Source organism: Leuciscus leuciscus, assembly GCF_965113295.1.
Source record: "Leuciscus leuciscus genome assembly, chromosome: 22".
Taxonomy (NCBI): domain Eukaryota; kingdom Metazoa; phylum Chordata; class Actinopteri; order Cypriniformes; family Leuciscidae; genus Leuciscus; species Leuciscus leuciscus.
Window position 1 is genome coordinate 26,385,786 of NC_138746.1, and position 21,310 is coordinate 26,407,095.

Below are 21,310 nucleotides of genomic sequence, written 5' to 3' on the forward strand. Positions count from 1 at the left end.
ATAGGGGAGGCTAAGATTATCAGTCTGTTCCTCACACAAAACTATTGTATGCCTTCAGAAGAAATTATTAAGGTTTAAAGTTTAGGTTCTTCTTAGGTTCATTTAAGTTTATTTTGTAACATCCTGTGGAGAGCAGATTTTGCATAGCAGTTGAGGGGCCGGAGGTTTAAACTCTTAAATTTGTTTTTGATGTCTTAAGCTAAGAGCGTAACTTCGGCCAAGGCCAGACAGCTTGGTCAAATGTTCCCACTTTGTTTTCTTGATAGATTGCTGTAGTTTCCAAATCCAGAATTTAGCAAGGGAGGGAGCAGACCTTGCAACATCTTTTGCACTGAAGTAATGAAGTAATATATCATTAGAGCTGTTACTTGATATCTGTGCGAAGGTTTCAGATTGGGAATTTGTGTTGATCAGCCAGCGGCCTCGGTGAATGCGTTAATGTGTCAGTATGATTGTTATTTTCACTGCTCTGTCCTGCTAAAATGACTTCAGTGCTTTAACAGATGGAGTGAAGTTATTCAGTGATGTCACTGGTGTGGTTACCATGGCATATTCGCCTGTTATGTAAAGGATGATCTAACGATGCTGCCGGGGTCCACATGGCTTGTGTTTGCGGTTTGTGTTTATGCCTCATACAACATCTTTTTCCAGACCGCATTTCATCAGAGGGTTCGGACCGAGCGTGTGTTTATGATAGTGAAGGTTCTGTTTCCCAAATGTGTGTGTCCTGCATCCTGTTATGTCCTCCGTCGCTGTGGAAACACGGCACATGTTTTCAGACTGTGGAGGCGCCATGGCAACTGCAAGCAGTTAGTCACATCTTGATGGTGTATAATTCCTTTAGTTAAGAGTGAACCGCTTCTCAGTAGGGGATGTTTTTCACCATCATTGTGGTACCCAAAGTCGTCGAGCTCTGGTCATTTGACCATCAGTAGATCGTTGCTGTGAAATTAAGGGCCTACACATTTGTCTCAAGATCTTGCATGTTTAGTTTGGATAGAGCACCGATTTGCCTCCGATTTCAGGCATTTGACAGTGATTTCGTAAAACCTGTCGGCTAGTGAAAATAGAGCCTAAAATCGTGCAGTGTGAGCTCTGCATTAGTTGAGAGAGTTGTGAATAATTTTTATAATCCAGTGGCCATCATAAGTTAAGTACTGTACTCCGTTTACTAGTTAGCTGCTTTAGCTTGAAACGTTTCTAGAGCTGATATTTAACTTTACATTTTTACATATACTGTTTGGCAAATTTTCGTCAGCAAAATCTGGGAAATTCAATAGGTATCCATGCTATCTGGAATTTCTCCTGCGGGTGAAAGATTTTCCCATGCAGATTTCACAGCGGGTTCACCATGTTGACCAACAAAATGCTACTTGGTTTGAAACATTGTTAGGTTTAAAGTGTAACGTTGCAGATTTTCAACCAGCTTTGTATTGATACAATGTCGGTAGTTTATGTAAATGAACAATGTTTACTCGCTCTATGTGCTACCTGAACAAAAAATGTCACATTTATTTGTCAGCAAAATACTTTTGACAGCTCCAGGGCTTTCATGAATACTACAAATTATACTTCCGCATTTTTGTATCCCCCCACACGGACAGTCAGATCAACAGAGGGTTATTAACAGAACAGTTATTGTAAGGGTAGGTTTATCACTGAAAATTGTATCGTACTTTGTCTGCTTTTTAAACAGCATTAAGGTCAAAATGGAGCACTATTTCAACAGCTTTCTTACCTGTAAGTGATAACGTTAAATTAAAGCTAAATTGAAATATATTTTAAAAAAACTAATAAAAATGACAAAGCACAGAAAAAAAATAACAAAAATACTAAAACAAAAAATGAAAACGAAATATAAATATAAAAGCTACTTTATTAGTATATCAATAATACTAAAATGTTTGACTACTATATGAGCATTGCTTCATACTGTACATTGGTGCACAACTGACATTAGACAATGGACTTTTTTTTTGCCAGCAAAATTTTGCTAATGCGACCACACTATTATCCTTCATATAATATGTATTTAAAGGGTTAGTTCACCCAAAAATGAAAATTATGTCAGTAATTACTCACCCTCATGTTGTTCCAGCCCTGTAAGACTTTAGTTCATCTTCGGAAACAAAAATTAAGATATTTTTGATGAAATCTGAGAGCTGTCTCACTTCTTCATAGGCTGTTTGGTAATTGCAGCTGCCAGCCCAGAAAGTTAATAAAGACATTGTTAAAATAGTCCAAGTGACTACAGTGTCTCAACCTTAAGTTTATCAAGCGACGACAATACTTTTTGTGCGCAAAAAAAATAAAAAAATAACGACTTTATTCAACTGATCATTTTCTTCCGTGTGGGCCTCTCGAGAGAGAGGCATGCGTGAGAACTGAGAAGATCACGCAGATATTTGACGCAGATAACTATGTATTCTGGTTCGAATAAGTAAGGTTGGTTAAACAAATTCAAGTCTTCATCTACGTCGAAATCTGCGGACATATTTACGAAGACAGTTTTATGTACAGCGCACGTCTTCCTCTGCTTGTAAACAGACAGTGTAGCGCTTCCGGCTATGTCAAGACGTCATCTTCGTCGTCATCTCAGTTCTCGCGTCGTGAACTCACGTTTGATTGCACTGTCTGTGGTATTTCATTGTATTTCTTTTCTTTCTCAATAGTTATTTAACCAGAATTTGAGTTATTGGAATCAAGACCAACAACATTAGACCTCGTTAACCCCTCTTAGTGTTAGACATGCAGGAAAAGCTGCTATTTAGGTCACGGACCCTGACAGTAATTAGCTGGTGCTGTTGGGAAACTTCTCGGTGGACGTGGAGCATAAGCAAAGTTTGGTGGTGGTGGTTTTGCGGGTGAATTTGCAAATAGGAAGTGTTTGCCTAAATAAAGTCCTACTAAAGCTAAAGCGTTTGGAGTAAACAGTTGCTCCTTAACCACTGTTTTGTTGAGCTGTTTTATTGATTTGGGAGCAGAGGCTGAAATGTACAGAGGCTGAAATGTACAGTACAGTATCTATTTTACCAAGCTTATTTGTTAGCAGGAATGTTTGCCATTCGGAAATAAAATGAGGGGGCTATTTAAATTCAGATTACATTTCTGGATTTGGATTGTGGTAAAAAAAAGTATTTATTGCATGCAACTTTGTGTTTGGGTCCTGGTGTGTTTGGGATCACAATAATATCGTAATAATAAAGATCCCAATACCTTTGTTTCCCCTGCCGTGCTTAACGATTTCACCACGATTGCATTTGGCATTAAATCACTCCAGTTTCTCCTATGAACACACCTGACACCATCCAATGCTAGGTTGTTTTGACTTGTTGGACTGCAGAACATTGCTCCAATCTTCCACACTTCAGTCCATATGTTCTTTGGCAAATGCAAGGTGTTTTTTTGCAGTAGATACAACTAATAAATGGTTTCTTTACTGGTACACAACCTCTCAATCCAGCCTCTTGTAGCTGTTGGATAGAGTTCAAAATGAAATGGGAGGTTCCTCAAAATCTCATCCAGGTCTATAGAAGCTGTTTTGAGGTGGTCCCACATTCAGTTTATTTTCATCCTCCTGTCAAAATTCCCTGGTCTTCCCTGACCAGCCACAGCACTTTACATTCTGCATGGTAGTGGTGTCACTGTGCTCTGTGCCAAAAACGATCGATCAGATTTAGCCATTTCAATAATATGGTTGCAGGAACAGATCCTTCCAAAATAACATCTAATATTATAGCTAATACTGGCCACATGGTGATTTATTGAATTAAAGACTGGGAATAATGACTGCAAGCTTGGTATGTGTCATTGCATCATGTCAAATGAAACGCATATATTAGTTTTATACTCCAAGCACAACTTCACATCATGCATACAAAATAGGAAAACAAATTTTTTATAAGTTTGAATAAAGTGAAAAGAAGGGAATTTTCCTAGGTCGGGCATCACTTTTGGTCATTACTGTATATGTAATGTCATTGCATTCTAAATACACAGACATTAATATGGAGTTAAGTGACTGCCTGAGTGAAGTTTTTTGAACCCATAAGAATATAAGTTGGACCAGTCCATCTAGATTTTATTTTTGATGTCTACTATATTTTACTTTGGCGGTATGCACAAAATGCAGACTTTTTAATTTGAGTGTAAACTTTTTAATTTGAGTATCTTCACATATCCATTTTGTCAATCTGTCTGTCTGTGTTTCTCTCAGGTGGAAGGTGTGGGGAAGTACTTTCGGGAGCAGCTGCTGCAGTCTCGTCACAGGGGGGCGTTTGAACTGGCCTATGTGGGATTTGTTCAGCTCACTGAGATGCTCTGCAGGTGAGAGATCATATCAGATTGCTTGACTGACCCCAACAATTATATAATAATGATGAAAACGCACATACTGACTTGTCAACTCGCCGTCCAGTAAAATAGCTCCCTTGTCATTACACAAATTCAAGATGTTTTCAGCCCAAAGGCCTCAGACAGAACAAGTGTGCATCTTTAGATGAGGGAGTCACTGATGAGGACTGCTACACCAGAGCCCCTAATGTTGTACTTGGCAACCACGTTTCATACCTGAATGAGTCCAGCCCCCTCCATCCCTGCTACCTCTCAGCTGCTGGGTGGAAAACAAGCTTCAAATAATCAGGAAGTTTGAAAACTTTAACATCTGGAAATGTGAGATTTAATGAGCTTTGGAATGTGGCCACTGCACAGAATTTAAGGAAATTGAGTCGCTCGCTTTTACAACAGTGACATGAATAGGACATCAGATCAGTTCTGCTGTTGTGGAGTTGCTGAGGGAGCCTCTTGTAAATTTAATTAACCTCTGCAGTTCTCTTTTTTTTTTTTTTTTTCATGAAATAAAAACGGTCATAGTGTTGCTATCGTTAATTAAAACAAAAACTATAAAAAATACATTGAAATAGCTCAAATAAATTAGAAATGTTACATTAAAATATTTAACTTATTTCAGTTAGTTGCCAAGGCAATATTTATATTTTTGGTTTAGTTTGTTGCAGTATTACATAGTTCTGGCATGAAACTCTGAATGGTGCAGGCTAATAGGTCTTTAACCCCCTGAGGTCGGCCGTATCGTCGGCGATACCAGCTCGCTTTTTTTTTTTATCAGTTCAAAAGAGATTAATTTTGCTCTGTTGACTTTGATATTACAAACAAGTTTCATACATCAATCGATTCTGTTAAATGTGTATTATTTTTGTGTATACTCACAATAAAAACAAAGTGTTGTGCTTTTCGCCAAATAAAGAAAAATAAACACGAAGCGAGTTCTGCCTTCTCTCTGTCAGTGAAGTCCATTCTGAAACGCGTCCGAAAATGAACAATAACTCAGCGAATACTCAGTCAAACAGGCATACAGACACACAGGCATGAAGCTTTAATTCTCTTCTTTTAAATGAAGTAATTTATATAAAATAAAAATATTCTCTGTTTATGTAATCTTTATGAAAAGAGAGAGATGTCAGTCGTTCTCATCTCAGCTCATTACGTTTTAATCGGCCCCGCCCACGGAGAGCGCGCGCTATTCAAACGCAAATGACTGAGACGATCCCATACAAACTGTGAACGCCCACATATCAGCTCGAGAAAACACATAAAGTTTATTCAGATCATTGTACTTGTTTACACTGTCTCGCAGCGCTGTGAGGAATAATAATAATGGAAAATGTACCAGAAGTGCTGGTATTTCGAGGAGCAACGGATGGAATACTGTAGTAAATTTGAATTGCGTTTCTGTGTGTGAATGAATGATCTGCTTTTAGCAAACTATTTTTCTATACTGAGTAAAAATCGACTGAAATATGTTGAAATAAAATGTATTTGTATAAGCAACGTATTAAACTGCAAATTAACATTTATATTCCTTATAATAAAAACGAAAGACCTATGTTACAGACAAATGAAAGACAACATTTCGTGGATTAGTTTTGGATAATTACACATTTTTACTGTAAAATATCTGCCACCTCAAATAAGCTTTTGTTTGCCAATTTTTGCTAATATGTTAAATATAGTATGTTTTGTCAATGTAGGCTATATTCGAAGTAATGAATTATTAACTTTGAAATATGTATGATAAAATGTATACTTTAGTTTTTACAAAGAAAGATTGCACTTCAATTGTTGTTGTAATTGTAACCTTTTTAATAAAAAAAATATATTTACAAGGTAGATGTAAACAAATTTTAAAAGGTAAATATAAGCCTTTTCTTTAAATAATTTTTATTGTGTTTTATTATTGACAAATTTGGGGAGAGGATACATATTCCAAAACTGAAAATACAGTATGAGAATTAACTGCACAATTACTAGACATGTTTTCCTTGGATATTATACAATTTGCAAGCAAAATTTTTAAAAAAAAATTTAAAAAAAATAAAATAAAAATTGACATGCTGAACCAATTTGGTAGAATATATATATATATATATATATATATATATATTGCTCTTGCATTCTTTCTTGTGGCTATAGGTGACACACCTGAATGAATGGCTCATTAAGTATGCGGGCCCCATTGTCTCCTCAGGTGTGAATCACTAAATATGCATGATGGTGTTGAATTGTTGACGCCCCTTGCGCATATTGCCTTTACAAACAAAAAGTGTTTTACAAGATTTAAATCAATGTATTGTGTTATGTGAATGATAAGGGCAGGATGATTTTCACATCATTTTGAAGAAAAAACTCTAGGCAACGACATCCATTAGTCAAAAGTCTTATTGTCACATATTTAGTATGTGTTTTGTGGCCTTATTTCAGAAACTTTAGTTTTTAGTTTTTTCAATAACCATGCATAAACATTATTCTCTCAAAAATACAAACATGTACAGTATATGCGTGTTGCTCACATATTATGGTAGCCCTGTTTGTGCTAAATAGAGTGTAATTATACCTTTGCCATTAATATGTTTATAAGCAACTGAAAAAAGCACAAATGTCAGGGCATGTCAGAACATCTCAAGGACCCCAAAACTCCCTCAGACCCCAGAGGGTTAACCCTCTGGGGTCTGAGCTGTTTTCTGGCCCTGGAGGTGTTCTGACATGCTCTGACATTTGTGCTTATTTCTGTTACTTGTGACATTGTCATGGTTAAAGTCTTATTACACTGTATTTAGCACAAACTCTGCTACAATAATATATCAGCAGCATGTATGTAAAAGTTTGTAGTTTTGAGATAATGACATTTATGCGTGGTTTGTAAAAAAAAAAAAAAAAAATGTCACTGAAATAAGGCCATGAAACCCATACTGATTATTTCTTCACAAGACTTTTGAAAATTGTATCACGTAGCCTAGAATATTTGCTCAAACAATGTGAAAATCACTCTGACTGCTCATTCAGATAAGACAATATATTGATTTAAAATTTCTAAGACGTGTTTTGTTTGAGAAAGCCTTATGCGAAGAGGCGTGATCATCTCATTAATATGTAAGCCTTCAACACCTGAGAAAGACGAAGACACTCCCCTAACTGCCCTATTAGGAGCTATCAGGCCCTGTCATTCAGAGCAACCTTGCACAAAGAATGAGGAGATTTAAAAAAGAATGGCTTTTAGATTGTTTGTTTGGATTTATTTACAACACAACATAATCCAAAGATACACAACAAATGACGAAAGAGCACATTGAAAACAATGATCCAAAGACAGAGACCTTTGTGCCATTCCTAAAAACATTGTACATACCTTTCATTTCCAAGGTGTTGACTCAGTTGCATCAGGGCCCTGTAAAAAAAAAAAAAAAAAAAAAACTGTGAACATACTGATATCAAGAGAAAGGTATCATAGGGCTGCATGATTTTGGGAATAGATTTTTGATTTTTCTGGTTAAAATTTCTTTTTAAAATTCACAGAATACACGCAAATGTTTCCAACAATATATAATGAGCAGGTTTGTTGTGCCTTGTAGGCATAGGCTACGCAGTGCTGCATAAAATAATAATAACAATAAATGAAATCTTCCAAAAGATTTCAGGAACAACTACGCTAGAGAAAAATATATTTATTATCATATGTTACTTCAAATGTTTCCATTCGTTATGATGATATGAAATGAGATAATAGTAAAAACATAAAGCCTAATGTTTGGTGCGTTTTGCTGATACATTCAAACGCACAGCATGCTCCAAAATATGAAACATTATGGTTACCATATTATACATATCTACGTTTGAGCAGATATCCACAAACACAGTAACAGTAAACACGGGTCTAAATATTATAATATTCACCTTATATCTAGCAACACTTCAACTGCAATGTGAAGTTTATGCAACAATAACATTAACTAATAAGTAAGAATTTCTTACCTTACATCTTTCTTGTCTTCAAATCGCGTTCTTCTTCTTCTGAGGTAAATCCAATGTAAGCTCACGGCGCGTCTTTCAAAAAAAGCAGAGACTTGTGAAGTGTTTTGGTGCTTTGTAGGGCTGTCAAAATTGCTCAAAAATGACGTTCGAATATTCCCTCTAAAAAACACACGAATATTCGAACTATTCGAACATCTGTTTGCGCATTTTGTCAATGACGCGCATTACGTCAATAACAGGACAAATTAATACAAAGAGACATAACTACTTGTATAGGTAGTTAATTTAAGTTTAAACATATTTGACAATGTATTACCAACACAAAACCAAGTAAATAAACTAATGGCCAAGACCGCAGACCTCACTCTCGCTCACTCCAACTCTCTCCCTCGCGCGCACGCTCTCTCTGCGCATAACGGTTTAAATTAACAACAATAAGCACATGTTGAGTGCTGATCAAGAGTTTTGTGCAAGCAATTTAAGGTCGCGACTCTTGTCCCAAATATAGCAGGCTTCATTCAGTGATTGAAACAAATGTATTAACATTAATTGAAGTTTTACAGTATAGAACCGACATTGAAAGCTCCGAGCGAGCTGTGCTGTGGTAAACATGGAACTTTTCTGTTTAATGTTAAATAAAATGAGGCACACAATTCAGAGAAATGTGACAACAAAGAACTTTTACCCTGAGGTTCATAAAAAATAAAGTGCTATTAAAAAAGAAAAAGGCTACTTACATACTTGGTGCTTGTAGCCTATTAAAAAAAGGGAAAAAAAGAAATAAATTATTGTCATTATGCCATGCTCATTTGGGTGCACATTATCGAGATGTGACCTCATGTTGCTAGTGGTCGAATGGTATGCTAGCTGTATCTTACATAGCTTGCATACTACTTTATCTCGCGGCTCCACAATTTTACCTTCGACCGACCAAAATCCAAAGTACTTCCAGACATGGCTTTTTAGATTTTGGGAGGTTAAAATCACTTTCTCTGCTGCGGTCGAGTTGGGCTCTGGATTTTCTGCCATCTTCCATAAGTCAACTTTCAGCAGTGACGCTGTGCTAGACAGTGCGACTCGTGTACCTGTCCCTGACGCCTCACGGCAGCGCGCCCACTCGCAAAGCAGACAGCCGCGCGGCCCGCGCCTCTGCTTCCGCGGGCGTGTTTTTCCATATTCGAAATTCACATTCGAATATTAATTTTCACGTTCGAATTTCTGTTTTTTAAAACTATTCGAATATATATTCGAATTTAGAATATTCGTTGACAGCCCTAGTGCTTTGTGTTTGAGGTAACGAGCGCGTTCGCGTTCCATGTGGAGATTTGCATGTGAATCTCTTTTGCGCGAGTGGGCGTGGTCGAATTAAAAATAATTAGCAAGCGTTTGAGATACTGGACATCCTGTTGGTTTTATACAAATTACTTAAACAGAGAATATTTGTTTTCAGTTTGAATCCGATCATTTAAAAGTACACACTTAAATGTTTATAAAGATATATGGCTCATAAATGTGTGACAAGTATTCGCTGAGTTTTGATTCAGTTTATAGACGTGCTCAAGAAAAAAAAGTTCACCGCGACGGAGAGGCAGAACGCACACCCTGTTTATTTTCTTTATTTTACAAAAGCACAATGTTTTGATTAATTTGATTGTAAGTGGACACATACAAAAGTAGAAATATCACAGATTCTTTTTTTTATATTTCTTTTTTCTGTATGACCATAAATGAAGGAGTAATTTAAGTTTATTGTGCTACAATGTGAAGAAAATCCAGCAAAACGCGGGGGCGCGTTTGCCGACCTCAGAGGGTTAACTTATTGGTAGCAATCATGTCGTTATCTACATAACACAGCTGATTGATTGCTGTTGCAGCAGCTGCCAATGAGCTTGCTGCTCAAACATTCAAATACCTGGCACTGTTTGCTGTTTCAGTCTGCAGTGCGCTTTCAGAACCCTCCCCTTCCCCAGCTCCACCTGTATAGATCTGCTACAGGGTTAAATCATGTCTGTTACATGTGCAGCAGCAGCAGCAGCATGTCTTACATGCTCACAGCATATCTGTGAAGGTATTCGCAGTAGCAAGTCTCTGTACTTTCTCTGAAGTAGCATCAGTGTAGCAGATTTATTCCGCCAAGACCAAATACATTGACATTGTATTCATTCATTGTATGCATAAATACATACATGAATGGCAGCTCGTTCTCGACCATCACATAAGAGGATCACGTTTGAATTGCAAGATGATTTATTTATGCAGAAAATGATCTATTTCTAAATGAATGATTATTAAAAGATCTAATGATATATAATACCATGTCTAGGGATTTAAACAATAAAGAGAAAATAATAATCAAATGGGTTGGTGAATGTTGATAAATAATGAACAAACTTAAAGAAAAAGAGTTGAAGCAAAAGACTTCTCTGGAGAACTACGTTCCACCAGAGGAAGAAGTACTGGTGAGCAGATTACTACAAACTTGTATACTCTCCACCCATAAATTGACGTCTCTTGCCAATCACATTCTGATGAAAAGTGGAAGATAGGGCTGTAACAAATAGTAAGTAATAACAGTAAAAAGGTGCTGCTAGCTTGGGCAGTTGTACGCAGCGGATCAAGAACAAGGCATTCCTGCCCTGCAATTTAGTACCATGGGTAGATATGTTTATGTTGCTTGTATTTGCACCCTTACACGAAATAACAGCCTTGCAGTTATTGCAAACGGCATAATTTTTGTCTCGTTTAGTAAAATAAAGCCAAACTTTAGATAGTCTCTTCCACTCCATGATTCCCTCCTTTGCTCAAATCGCTTTGACGTCATGACGCACAGATGCGTAGGACGCCGTGTTATGGTGCCCGATTAAGGACAAAAGGGACAGTTGTGAGTTCATGGTCTGTATATATGGCTGGGACTCGGAGAAGGAGCATCGATAAGAGGACCCGTTAATGTCAAGGGCATACAATATCGATGGTTCATAAAACTTAGAACCGGTTCTCGAGTGGAACCGGTTTTCAATTCCCATCCCTAGTATTCTGTTACATCGGTTGGAAAAGGTGGTGGGTATTCAGGGTGTTGCCCTGCAGTTCAAAGACAAAGACTCTCACCTCAACGACAGAACCTTCTCAGTGAGAATTGGGAAATTTTCTTCTTCGTCGGTTCCCCTATTATACGTGTGCCCCAAGGGTCCATTTTAGGTCCTCTTCTCTTTTCACTTTACATGCTCTCCTTGGGTGCCATTTTTAAGAAATATAAGATCTCCTACCACTGCTATGCTGACAATACACAATTTTATCTACCAGCTAAAACTGACAGTAGTGATTCTTTGGACACTTCGCTTTGCGACTGTTTTGAGGAGGTCAAATGTTGGATCGGCTAATAATAATAAAAAAAATTGCAATTAAGTGAAATTCTGATTTTAGGCCCCTCCAGGTCTCAATCTGTTTTTAATTTAGGTTCTCTTTCTACCAGTGTTCAACCTCTTGTAAGGAATATTGGGGTTACATTTGTTTCGTCACTAAATTTTAAGAAACAAATCAGTACAGTGGTAAATGGCAGTTTCTTTCATCTGAGATCGGCTGCGAAATTAAAACCGTTTCTACCCCCGAACGATATGGAGACTGTAATCGACGCTCTCATAACATCACGCCTGGAATACTGTAATTCCCTGTACTGTGGCCTGCCTCAAACTGTGACTTCTTACCGGAACAAAAAAGAGGGATCACATTTCTCCCATTTTAGCGACTTTACATTTGGCTTCCTATAAAGTTTAGAATTGATTTTAAAATTGAAGTTTTTGTGTACAAGGCTTTATCTGGTGTTGCACCAAAATACACTTGTGACCTTCTGATTCCTCACTTTCCCCAAAGAACTCTTAGGTCTAGTAATCAGCTTCTCTTAACTGTCCCACATTTTCGCTGTAAAACTTAGGGTGGTCGGGCCTTCTCTTCTGCAGCACCTAAACTTTGGATCAGTTTGCCCATAAATGTGAGGTTTGCTCCTTTTAAATCGGCTCGTAAATCTTATTTGTACTCTCTGGCTTTTGATTAGGAGTAGTTTAAGAGTTTTAAGTTTTCTAATTGTATTTTATTTAATGTGTTTATATTTTGTACGCTGCATGTTTTCCTTTAATGATTTCTTTTTATATGCTCAACGTTTTGTTGTACAGCACTTAGGCGCAACTCTGTTGCTTTTAAATGTGCTATAGAAATTAATTTTGACTTGATAAAAAAAAAATAAAAAAAAATAGTATATATCTTACATTATCAAGATGTACAACTTACATTTGAAAGCAAGTTCGGTTATTGTGTGCTATATAAATCTCAACAACTAGTTTTTTGCTCTTCACAGGTTTGTCTTTGCTGTTAATTGCTAAGTTAAAAGTGTTCTCAATCTCTCCAGGTTATGAGAAATGGTGGAAAGTAGGTGTATTGTGGGCTTTTAAGTGGGCAGAGGAGAAAGTCAAAAACTGAACTGGATTAAACTGGAGAGTTTTTGGGCTGGATATCTAAGAATGTAAGAAGCTCAAACTAGAATAGAAGTTGAATCCATGTTGTTCACAATTCATTGTATTTCTTATTGTGACTTATTTCAAAGTGAAACAGGATAATGAGTAAAAATGGATGAAACTTATTCATAAGGAATTGATTGATTGGAAAGTGGGTATTACATACCATAATTAAGCCAGACCCGTTTAGTAAATGTTTGTGCATAGCCATTGAGACGTTGTGCTCAAGTGGGTGATTTGGGTTTAAGTCTGGTTTGTCTCTTTTCCCTATTATTTCCTGTCATTTTTCTGGCATCCCTATCAATAAGGTGCAAAACACCCAAAAACGTGCGTGCAAACATATCCTGAGATGCCAACTTTTCTTGAAATCCCCGAGGAAGCAATAGTGTGTGTGTTTGTGGTGGATCGGCCTGTATTAACAGTTGTGTCTGTATTGAGTCTCAGAGGTGCTTCTAGAGAAAAAGCATTGCTGTGTGATTACACGCCTTCACCGGCAACCGCTATGCCCGTTACGAGGTGTTGATTGTAGGGCGTTCATCGGCTGCCTTTTGAAGGTATCGCCTTGTGTTTGGGGTAGTGTATTACTGAGTGAGGTGTGTGTGTGTGTGTGTGCGTGGGCGCTTGCTGTGTGGTTTGGATTGTTTGATCTGGACTGCTCGGTCCAGCGCGTCTGGTATAACGGTACTTTTCATAACGAGAGCCTCACATTTTTCTCCGCTCTCAAAGTGGGCGTTCTGCACACGCTTGGGCAGCTCCTGCTATGTGTTTGTGTGTGTGTATTCATCCGAGGTTTGCAGTGTAATTACAGTGCTTGCTTAGGCAAGCATCTCTATTATTATTGCTCATACTTTGGAATAGGGATTTGAATAAACTCTTAACCTGAAGTATTGAACTTTGTTGTGTATCTCGTCCCATTCTGTTTGTGCTACAGACATGAATGATTCCTCAAATCATGCAGCTTTTTGAGATTTATTTTCTTAATCACAGCCTTGTGAATAAGAAATCGGCTGAAAAATCATTTTACTGTAGCATTTGCTTTAGTCACTCTCAAAAGTTTGAAGTTAGTAATATTTTTTAAATGGTTTTTTTTTTTTATGTCACGTGATCTTTCAGAAATCATTTTAATATGCTGATTTGGTGCTTAGGAAACATTTCTTATTATTATCAATATTATGTTGTGCTGCTTTGTTTTTGTGTAAACGGTGATGTAATTTCTCAGGATTCTTTGAATAGAACGTTCATAAGAACAGAATTTATTTGAAATAGAAATGTTTTGTAAGATTTGATATATCTTTACTGTCACTTTTGATCATTTGAATGCATCCATGAATAAACTTTTTTTATTTTTTTTACTTTTGAACAGTAGTGTATATCCCAGGGCTAATAGGACCTAAAAGTGATGTGTAATTCTCATACTGTTGTGTCTGAAAGTGTCATATGGTCCTACACTGGATCTTGACAACAACAGAGTCCACAAAGAATCAATGTTTATCTTCACAACTTTTCTGCTCTAATGTAACTTGGCTCTAGCTTGACGTTTTCCTCAAATGACTGTTCAAATTCTCTTTTATAGTCTCTGCTTTATCACATTTGGATGTGATTTGATTTTCAGATTGATTTGAAAACCATGGATAATTTCACATCTGAGAATAAGTAAACAAAAATGTCTTAAAGAAACTGGGAACCACATAAACTTGGAGGACCACAGTCATGGGAGCCAATGTCTTGTTCATAATTCCACAACAAGCTATTATGTGGGTTTGTCTGTAATCTGTGTGTGTGTGTGTGTGTGTGTGTGTGTGTGTGTGTGTGTGTGTGTGTGTGTGTGTGTGTGTGTGTGTTTCAGAAGTGGGAGTGCTACACTTCAGCAGCTGCCAGCACATTGGCTGAAGGAGGTTCTTGAGGAAGTAAAATCCAGTGACCCCTCCTCTAAACTGTGTGCGACCCGCCGCAGTGCAGGAATACCGTTCTATATCCAGGTTAGTACTCTATGTACAGCAGTGACCAATTTCTTCCCCCAAGATGAACACCTTACATTCCCAATAAATACATAGTTTTTTGTTTTGTTTTGTTTTGTTTAAAAAAAAAAAAAATTATAAATTTTTACCCTAGTTATTTACTAAATGGATGTTATTGATTTTGTGAACAATTTATCCATGCATACTCTAAACAATTATTTGTATATAAATAACTTGTATCCTGTCCTATGCAAAGCATGCTGGGAAGTACAAATCAACTACCCAATTTACAAAGTTATCAAGACAACTTAATTTGAAAAAAAAATATTAAATTAACTCAGACATTTTAGTTTAAATTATAAACAATATTAAGTTAATGTAATGAACATTATAATGTCAACTAAACTCAACTAATGTCAATTAAACAAAAATAAATAATGTTTTGAGTTGTGATTACAGGTCCCCTGAATTGCTTTTTAGATTGTATGTTTAGTTTCACCGTCCACTTTATTAGGTGCACCTATTCAACTGTTCGTTAACACAATCAACCAATTACATAGCAGCAACTTGTTGCATTTAGCCATGTAGACATGGTCAAGAGGATCTGCTGAAGTTAAGACTGAGCATCAGAATAAGAAAGTAAGGTGATTTAAGTGACTTTGAACGTGCCATGGTTGTTGTTGCCAGATGGGCTGTCAGTATTTCAGAAACTGCTGATCTACTGGGATATTCACGCTCAACCATCTCTATGGTTTACAGAGAATGATTAGAAAAAGAGGAACTATCCAGTGAGTGTCAGTTCTGTGGGGAAAAATGCCTTGTTGATGCCAGAGGTCAGAGGAGAATTTCCAGACTGGTTCGAGCTGATAGAAAGGCAAAAGTAACTCAAATAACCACTCGTTTCAACCGAGGTCTGCAGAATAGCATCTCTGAGCTCACAACACGTCAAACCTTGAAGCAAATGGACAACAACAGCAGAAGAACACACTCCTGTCAGCTAAGAACAGGAAATTGAGGCTATACCAAGGGCTCACCAAAATTGGACAATAGAAGATTGGAAAAGCGTTGCCTGGTCTCATGAGTCTCGATTCCTGCTGCAACATTCAGATGTTAGGATCAGAATTTGGCTTAAACAACATGAAAGCATGGATCCATCCTGCCTTGTATCAACAGTTCAGGCTGTGCTGGTGGTGTAATGTGTAGAATATTTTCTTGGCACACTTTGGTAAGCATTGTTTGAAATGCCACAGCCTACCTGAGTATTGTTGACATTGTTGCTGACCATGTCCATCCCTTTATGACCACAGTGTCCGCATCCTCTGTTGGTTACTTCCAGCAGGATAACACACCATGTCACAAATATCAAATCATCTCAAACGGGTTTCTTGAATATGACTGTGAGTTAACTATAATCAAATGGCCTCCACAGTCTCCAGATCTCAATCTCATTCCACCTTTGGGATGTGGTGGAACTGGAGATTTGCATCATGAATGTGTAGTTAACAAATGTGCAGCAACTGCGTGATATGATTTGCAATAGGGACAAAAATCTCTGAGGAATGTTTACCACAAAGAATTTAGGCAGTTTTGAAAGCGCCCAACATGGTACTAGCAAGGTGTACCTAATAAAGTGGTGAGTGCTGACGTAAAAGTTGCATGCATTCTGAAAACCAGACTGGTTAAACTGAGGTTGCATTGCAAAACATCAGACCTGTATCTGATTAAGAACCACATATGGAAGTGGCCCAAATTGGATTCAAAAAGATCAGATTCCATATGGTTCACACTTGTTATGAACAAAACGGATCTGAGTCTTGTATGAGAAAAATATTTGATTTGGGCCACTATTGCCTGCAGTCTGAGCATAGCCTAACATTTACCACTAATGTGTGTAAAGTTTTGATGTATAGCACCCTCAAAACATTTGTTCTTTTACAAATATGCAATAATTTGACAATCTCTGAAGATTTCACAGTTTCATTAGTTTTATCTGAACATCTGTGAATCGGTAATTGATTCCTTACAGTTTTTATGATGGAGATCTTCCCCAGTGGACAGTCCTCTGAAAGGTCAAAATAGCTGAATACTGAAGTCAAGGAAAAATGGGTTTTGGATCTGAAACGCAAGACAATGAGAGGGTTTTAGGGAAGAATAAGACAGAGAGAGGATGGATAAACTCAACACCTTGGTATGAGCACACATTCCTGCGGTATGTCCCGGAAAAGGTGGTCTTCACACCCTTTGGCACTGGGACAAAAGAACTCCAGAGACTGTATTCGGTTACATACCGTGAGTCATTTTTCCACTGTCATGCTGTCATTCACTGTCCCAGTCTCATAGGAATTTGCTGTCTTAAATACAGATGAAAGGATAGTTTATCCAAAAATGAAAATTCTGGCATTATTTATTGGCCCTCATGTCATTCCTAATCATGTCAAAGGTGTGGGAACTTGCCTGTTAATCTTCATTGTAAGCGATAAGTGTAATAAATCTCTGTGTAGGCCCTGCTGTCTTCTGAGCCTAAATCATCCAGCTGTGGACTCCTGAAGATGACCATGAGATCTCTGACGGCATTAGCAATGCCGCCTAATGATGGAGCTACTGAAAGCAGCACTGTGCCACAGGTGGACACACACACACAAACTAGCTTTACTCTGAGAAAAATATGAATAGGATCAGACATGTTTAATGGGTCTTTTTTTATTTGATTGTTTTTACGCACATACAGGTCCATGCTCTGAACATCCTGAGGGCTTTGTATCGAGATACGCGTCTGGGGGAGAACATTGTGCCGTTTGTGTCAGAGGGCATGCAAGCTGCTATCCTAGGTTTCACTTCTCCTGTATGGGCCGTAAGTGTATAATAATAATAATAATAATAATCCCTTTTCTGATTTCCTGTCTATGTCACTTCCTTCACCAACAAAAAAGAAGTTCCATGTTTTTTTGGGACATTTTTGGTTAAATGGGTCATGAACTGTATTATTTTATAATGTTTCCTCGGGTGCACTTATATTGTTAATATGATATTTTACATAAAAAATGGTCATAATTTAGAAATAAAAGGCATTTTTCTGATATCAGCTTCTGATTTGAACGCTCTTTTTGAAGGGGCGTTTCTGCTCTGAGACTTCAGTGTAAACGCCCACTGCTGTGATTGGCTAACATCTTTGCATATATAATAGCTAGTATTACATGTGGAATTCTCTCAAATGTTTTTACTATTACAGTTCTCAAGGTTTACTAATCGTGAAAAGTGTTGATTATAGCATTATATTTAGATCTATAGCATCATATTTAGATTGTGGCATGAAAGGTTGCAGTGGATGAGCATTGTAGCCGATCACAGACATGTTGAGCGCATTAATGCAACTCGATTTCTGCACACTAACAAATGCTTTCATCAAAATGAACAGTGAAAACACAAAATGAATAAGAGATTCATTGATTCTAACTGGAGTTTTGGCGAGAGTCCAGAACACTGGCGCTTTTTGATTGACAGTTCCAGTGATTGTAAAGGGAGCGTTCTTTGATCGCTTTCTATATATAATTTAATCAAAGTTTAAATTACAGATTATTTTCGACCTACTAAGGGAAACAATGTGAAGTTACTGACAATAAGCGATTTTGATACACAAACATCTGACTGTAGGCCTACATGAATCATTACATACCAGAAATCACTGGTCACTGGGGATTTTGGTTAGACATGAACACATAATCCGTACATATCAAACAATCTGTAATAAAGCAATAGTGACACAGTAAAAACTTTTTTACTTTCATAAATGTGTTGCGCCGTTCCTGTCGGATCTAATGTAGTAGGCACAGCATAGTTTTAAAATGTCAGGCTCTCTGCAAATCTAATGCAGCTACTGTGTTTTTCCACAACCTGGCACTGCACAACATTCTGCAGTCTTCAAAGGCATGTTTATTGCTTAGTTGCTCGATCCAATTAGCATCACGTCTGTTATTTACCTACTACTACTTGTCGTGCTTGAATCAGTGGACGGGGATACTGAACTTTAGGGTTTGTGATGTCACCAACCCGGTAAGAAGCTCATTGTTGTTCCTACCAGCCGTTTTTTGTAGTCCTTAAAAAGCAATTTCTGTAAAAGAAAATGTCTCTCTTTGCATTGAACTTTGAGTGTCGTAACTTTGCAGATGTTGTTTATGCTCAAACAGCAACATTACACACTAACTAAAGTTAAAAAAGTAAAATCATAATCAAGGACCCTTTTAAAAGTGTCATGTAAATAACATGGTTTATGCTTATGGTAATAATTCAATACCACAACATATATATTCTAACCTTATCTGTTTCTACGATGATAACTAGGCAAAATGTAGCATACTCCCTCTGAAGCAGTTGGATCGTAAAAAAAAAAAAGTAGTTATTTGTTTGCAGTTGCCATTTGGTTTATTTTTTATCTAATATAATGACATTTGTTTAAGTTTAACCATCCAGATGAACATACAGTACATACGTATGCATTGCACGCACTAAATATATTTCACTTTTTTTATGAGAAGGGGCAGTTAAGATATATTCTTTATAAAGAGAATATTGTGTATGTAGTTATACACTAGGTATATAGAGTCGCTTATCTCCTTTGCCTTTCTCACACTCATTTGTTCACTGTTTCTCACGTACACCACCCTGTCAGACCATAGAAGTTGCTGAGACACTGACAGGTTAATAATTAAAGTGAAAGAGAACACAAGGGACAGGGGCAGTACGTGCGGTCACACACACACACACACACACACACACACACACACACACACACACACACACACACACACACACACACACACACACACACACACACACACACACACACACACACACACACAGCTGTGCGGTGGTCCTGGCCGGTTGCCCTGGATTGCTTGCTTTGATCACCTCCACATGGGCGACTCGGCTCCTACAGGTCATGGTGGCGACAACTCTAGGTCACATTCCTGTGCTCTCCTCCCTCATACCTGTCTATCTGCCTTTACGTCTACATCTCTCCTCACTTCATTTTCTTATCAGTTCATTCCTTTCGAGTCCTTTTTTCTCCTCCCATTTATTCCATATACTCTCAGGATGTCAAAAGATCTGCTTCTGTTGCCGTTTTCTCTCTTAATGGCAGAGCTCAAGCCAGCAGGCTTTACTGTGGAGAGTACAGTAAGCCTAATCCTTCCCACAATGCAGCAGTCAGACACAGAGGACACACAGTTTTCTTGTAGTCTGTGAGCAATGTTTCTTAAGCTGACATAAAAATGTGATCAAAGTTATGAGCTGGTAACACTGAGGTTTGAAGTTTGGTGTGTACAGCATTACTTTGGCCACATAAGATTGTGATTTGAAGGCCTTTTAGTGTTCTTAGAAATCAAGATGTCATCAGACCCTGCAAATCTGGCTTCTTATGTTAAGTTATAACTCCTATGACTGCGTGCCGTTGGCTTTGTTTTTCTTGTACACCCTTGAGCTGCAAGACCAATGTTTGCACTGTAATCGTCTCGAGGGCCATCATCATGTGTTCTGACTCACTACTTTCTCATGTCAAATACATGTCATGTATTAATCCCCCCTGAGGTCCATTTAAATGGATAGTTCACTCAAAAATTTAAATTCTGTCATCATTTGCTCACCCTTATGTTGTTCCAAAACTGTGTGGATTTCTCTCTTCTGCGGAATACAGAAGAAAATTTAAGAACTTTGGAAGCCAAACAACACTGAAGCTCATTGACTTCCATTGTATGAACACACAAATCACTGAGCTATTTTTCAGAATAATTTAATTTGTGGCAAAAAAAAAAAAAATATCTTAACAGATTTTGAGCAACATAAGGGTGTGTAAATTACATCAAAATTTCATATTTTTGGGTAAACTAACCATTTTCTTCAAAAGTGTTTTTGCATCAAAAACTGTCTAAATATATTTTTTCTACTTTTTCCATTACTTTTTTTTTATCAAACAATTTCCTGAACAGTGATAGATGTGACCGCACCTTAAAAACTATATGTCACTTTAAATTAGAGAGTTTTCATTTTTGGTATCAGTTTAAGCCTCTTATGTAAGAAACAACTTCACAAGTAAAATAGGAAACAATAAGAAATTAAGTCTGTGCAGTATTAACCAATATTTTTGCTTAAAAAAAAAAGGCCCCCATTTAAAGATGATCAAAGACATTGGACTATATAATTGTGACAGACTAATAAATCATTGCATAGACCTTAGGACCTTAGACATTTTTAAGATTTCAAGCACCAATTTGTCAAAGGTCAAATGATAAATCTACATGTAAGGAAGGTTTGCTCTGACATCAGTTTCTCTATCCTGTCCTCTTTCTAGGTGAGGAACTCCTCGACTCTCCTGTTCAGCACTCTGATTACACGGATATTCGGGGTGAAGAAGGGAAAAGATGAGCACTCCAAAAAGAACAGGTGGGACTTCAGTTGTTTTATGTACCATTCACAACTACACACAAAAAAATTATAATTCAGAAGTTGAGAAAATTCTGAAACTTTTTA

The 21,310-nt window shown here is 37.4% G+C and overlaps 1 protein-coding gene across 5 annotated transcripts in view; it reads left to right on the top strand.

Annotated features, from left to right (window-relative positions):
* The window catches only part of thada (THADA armadillo repeat containing), a 108,968-nt gene that overhangs the window by 18,931 nt on the left and 68,727 nt on the right, over nucleotides 1-21,310 (top strand). For all 5 annotated transcript variants that reach the window (XM_082154402.1, XM_082154403.1, XM_082154404.1 and 2 more), the window contains 5 exons: nucleotides 4,217-4,326; nucleotides 14,677-14,809; nucleotides 17,290-17,412; nucleotides 17,517-17,639; nucleotides 21,132-21,223. In XM_082154402.1, the coding sequence (XP_082010528.1) occupies nucleotides 4,217-4,326; nucleotides 14,677-14,809; nucleotides 17,290-17,412; nucleotides 17,517-17,639; nucleotides 21,132-21,223 (581 nt within the window). The remainder of the gene's footprint in view (nucleotides 1-4,216; nucleotides 4,327-14,676; nucleotides 14,810-17,289; nucleotides 17,413-17,516; nucleotides 17,640-21,131; nucleotides 21,224-21,310) is intronic.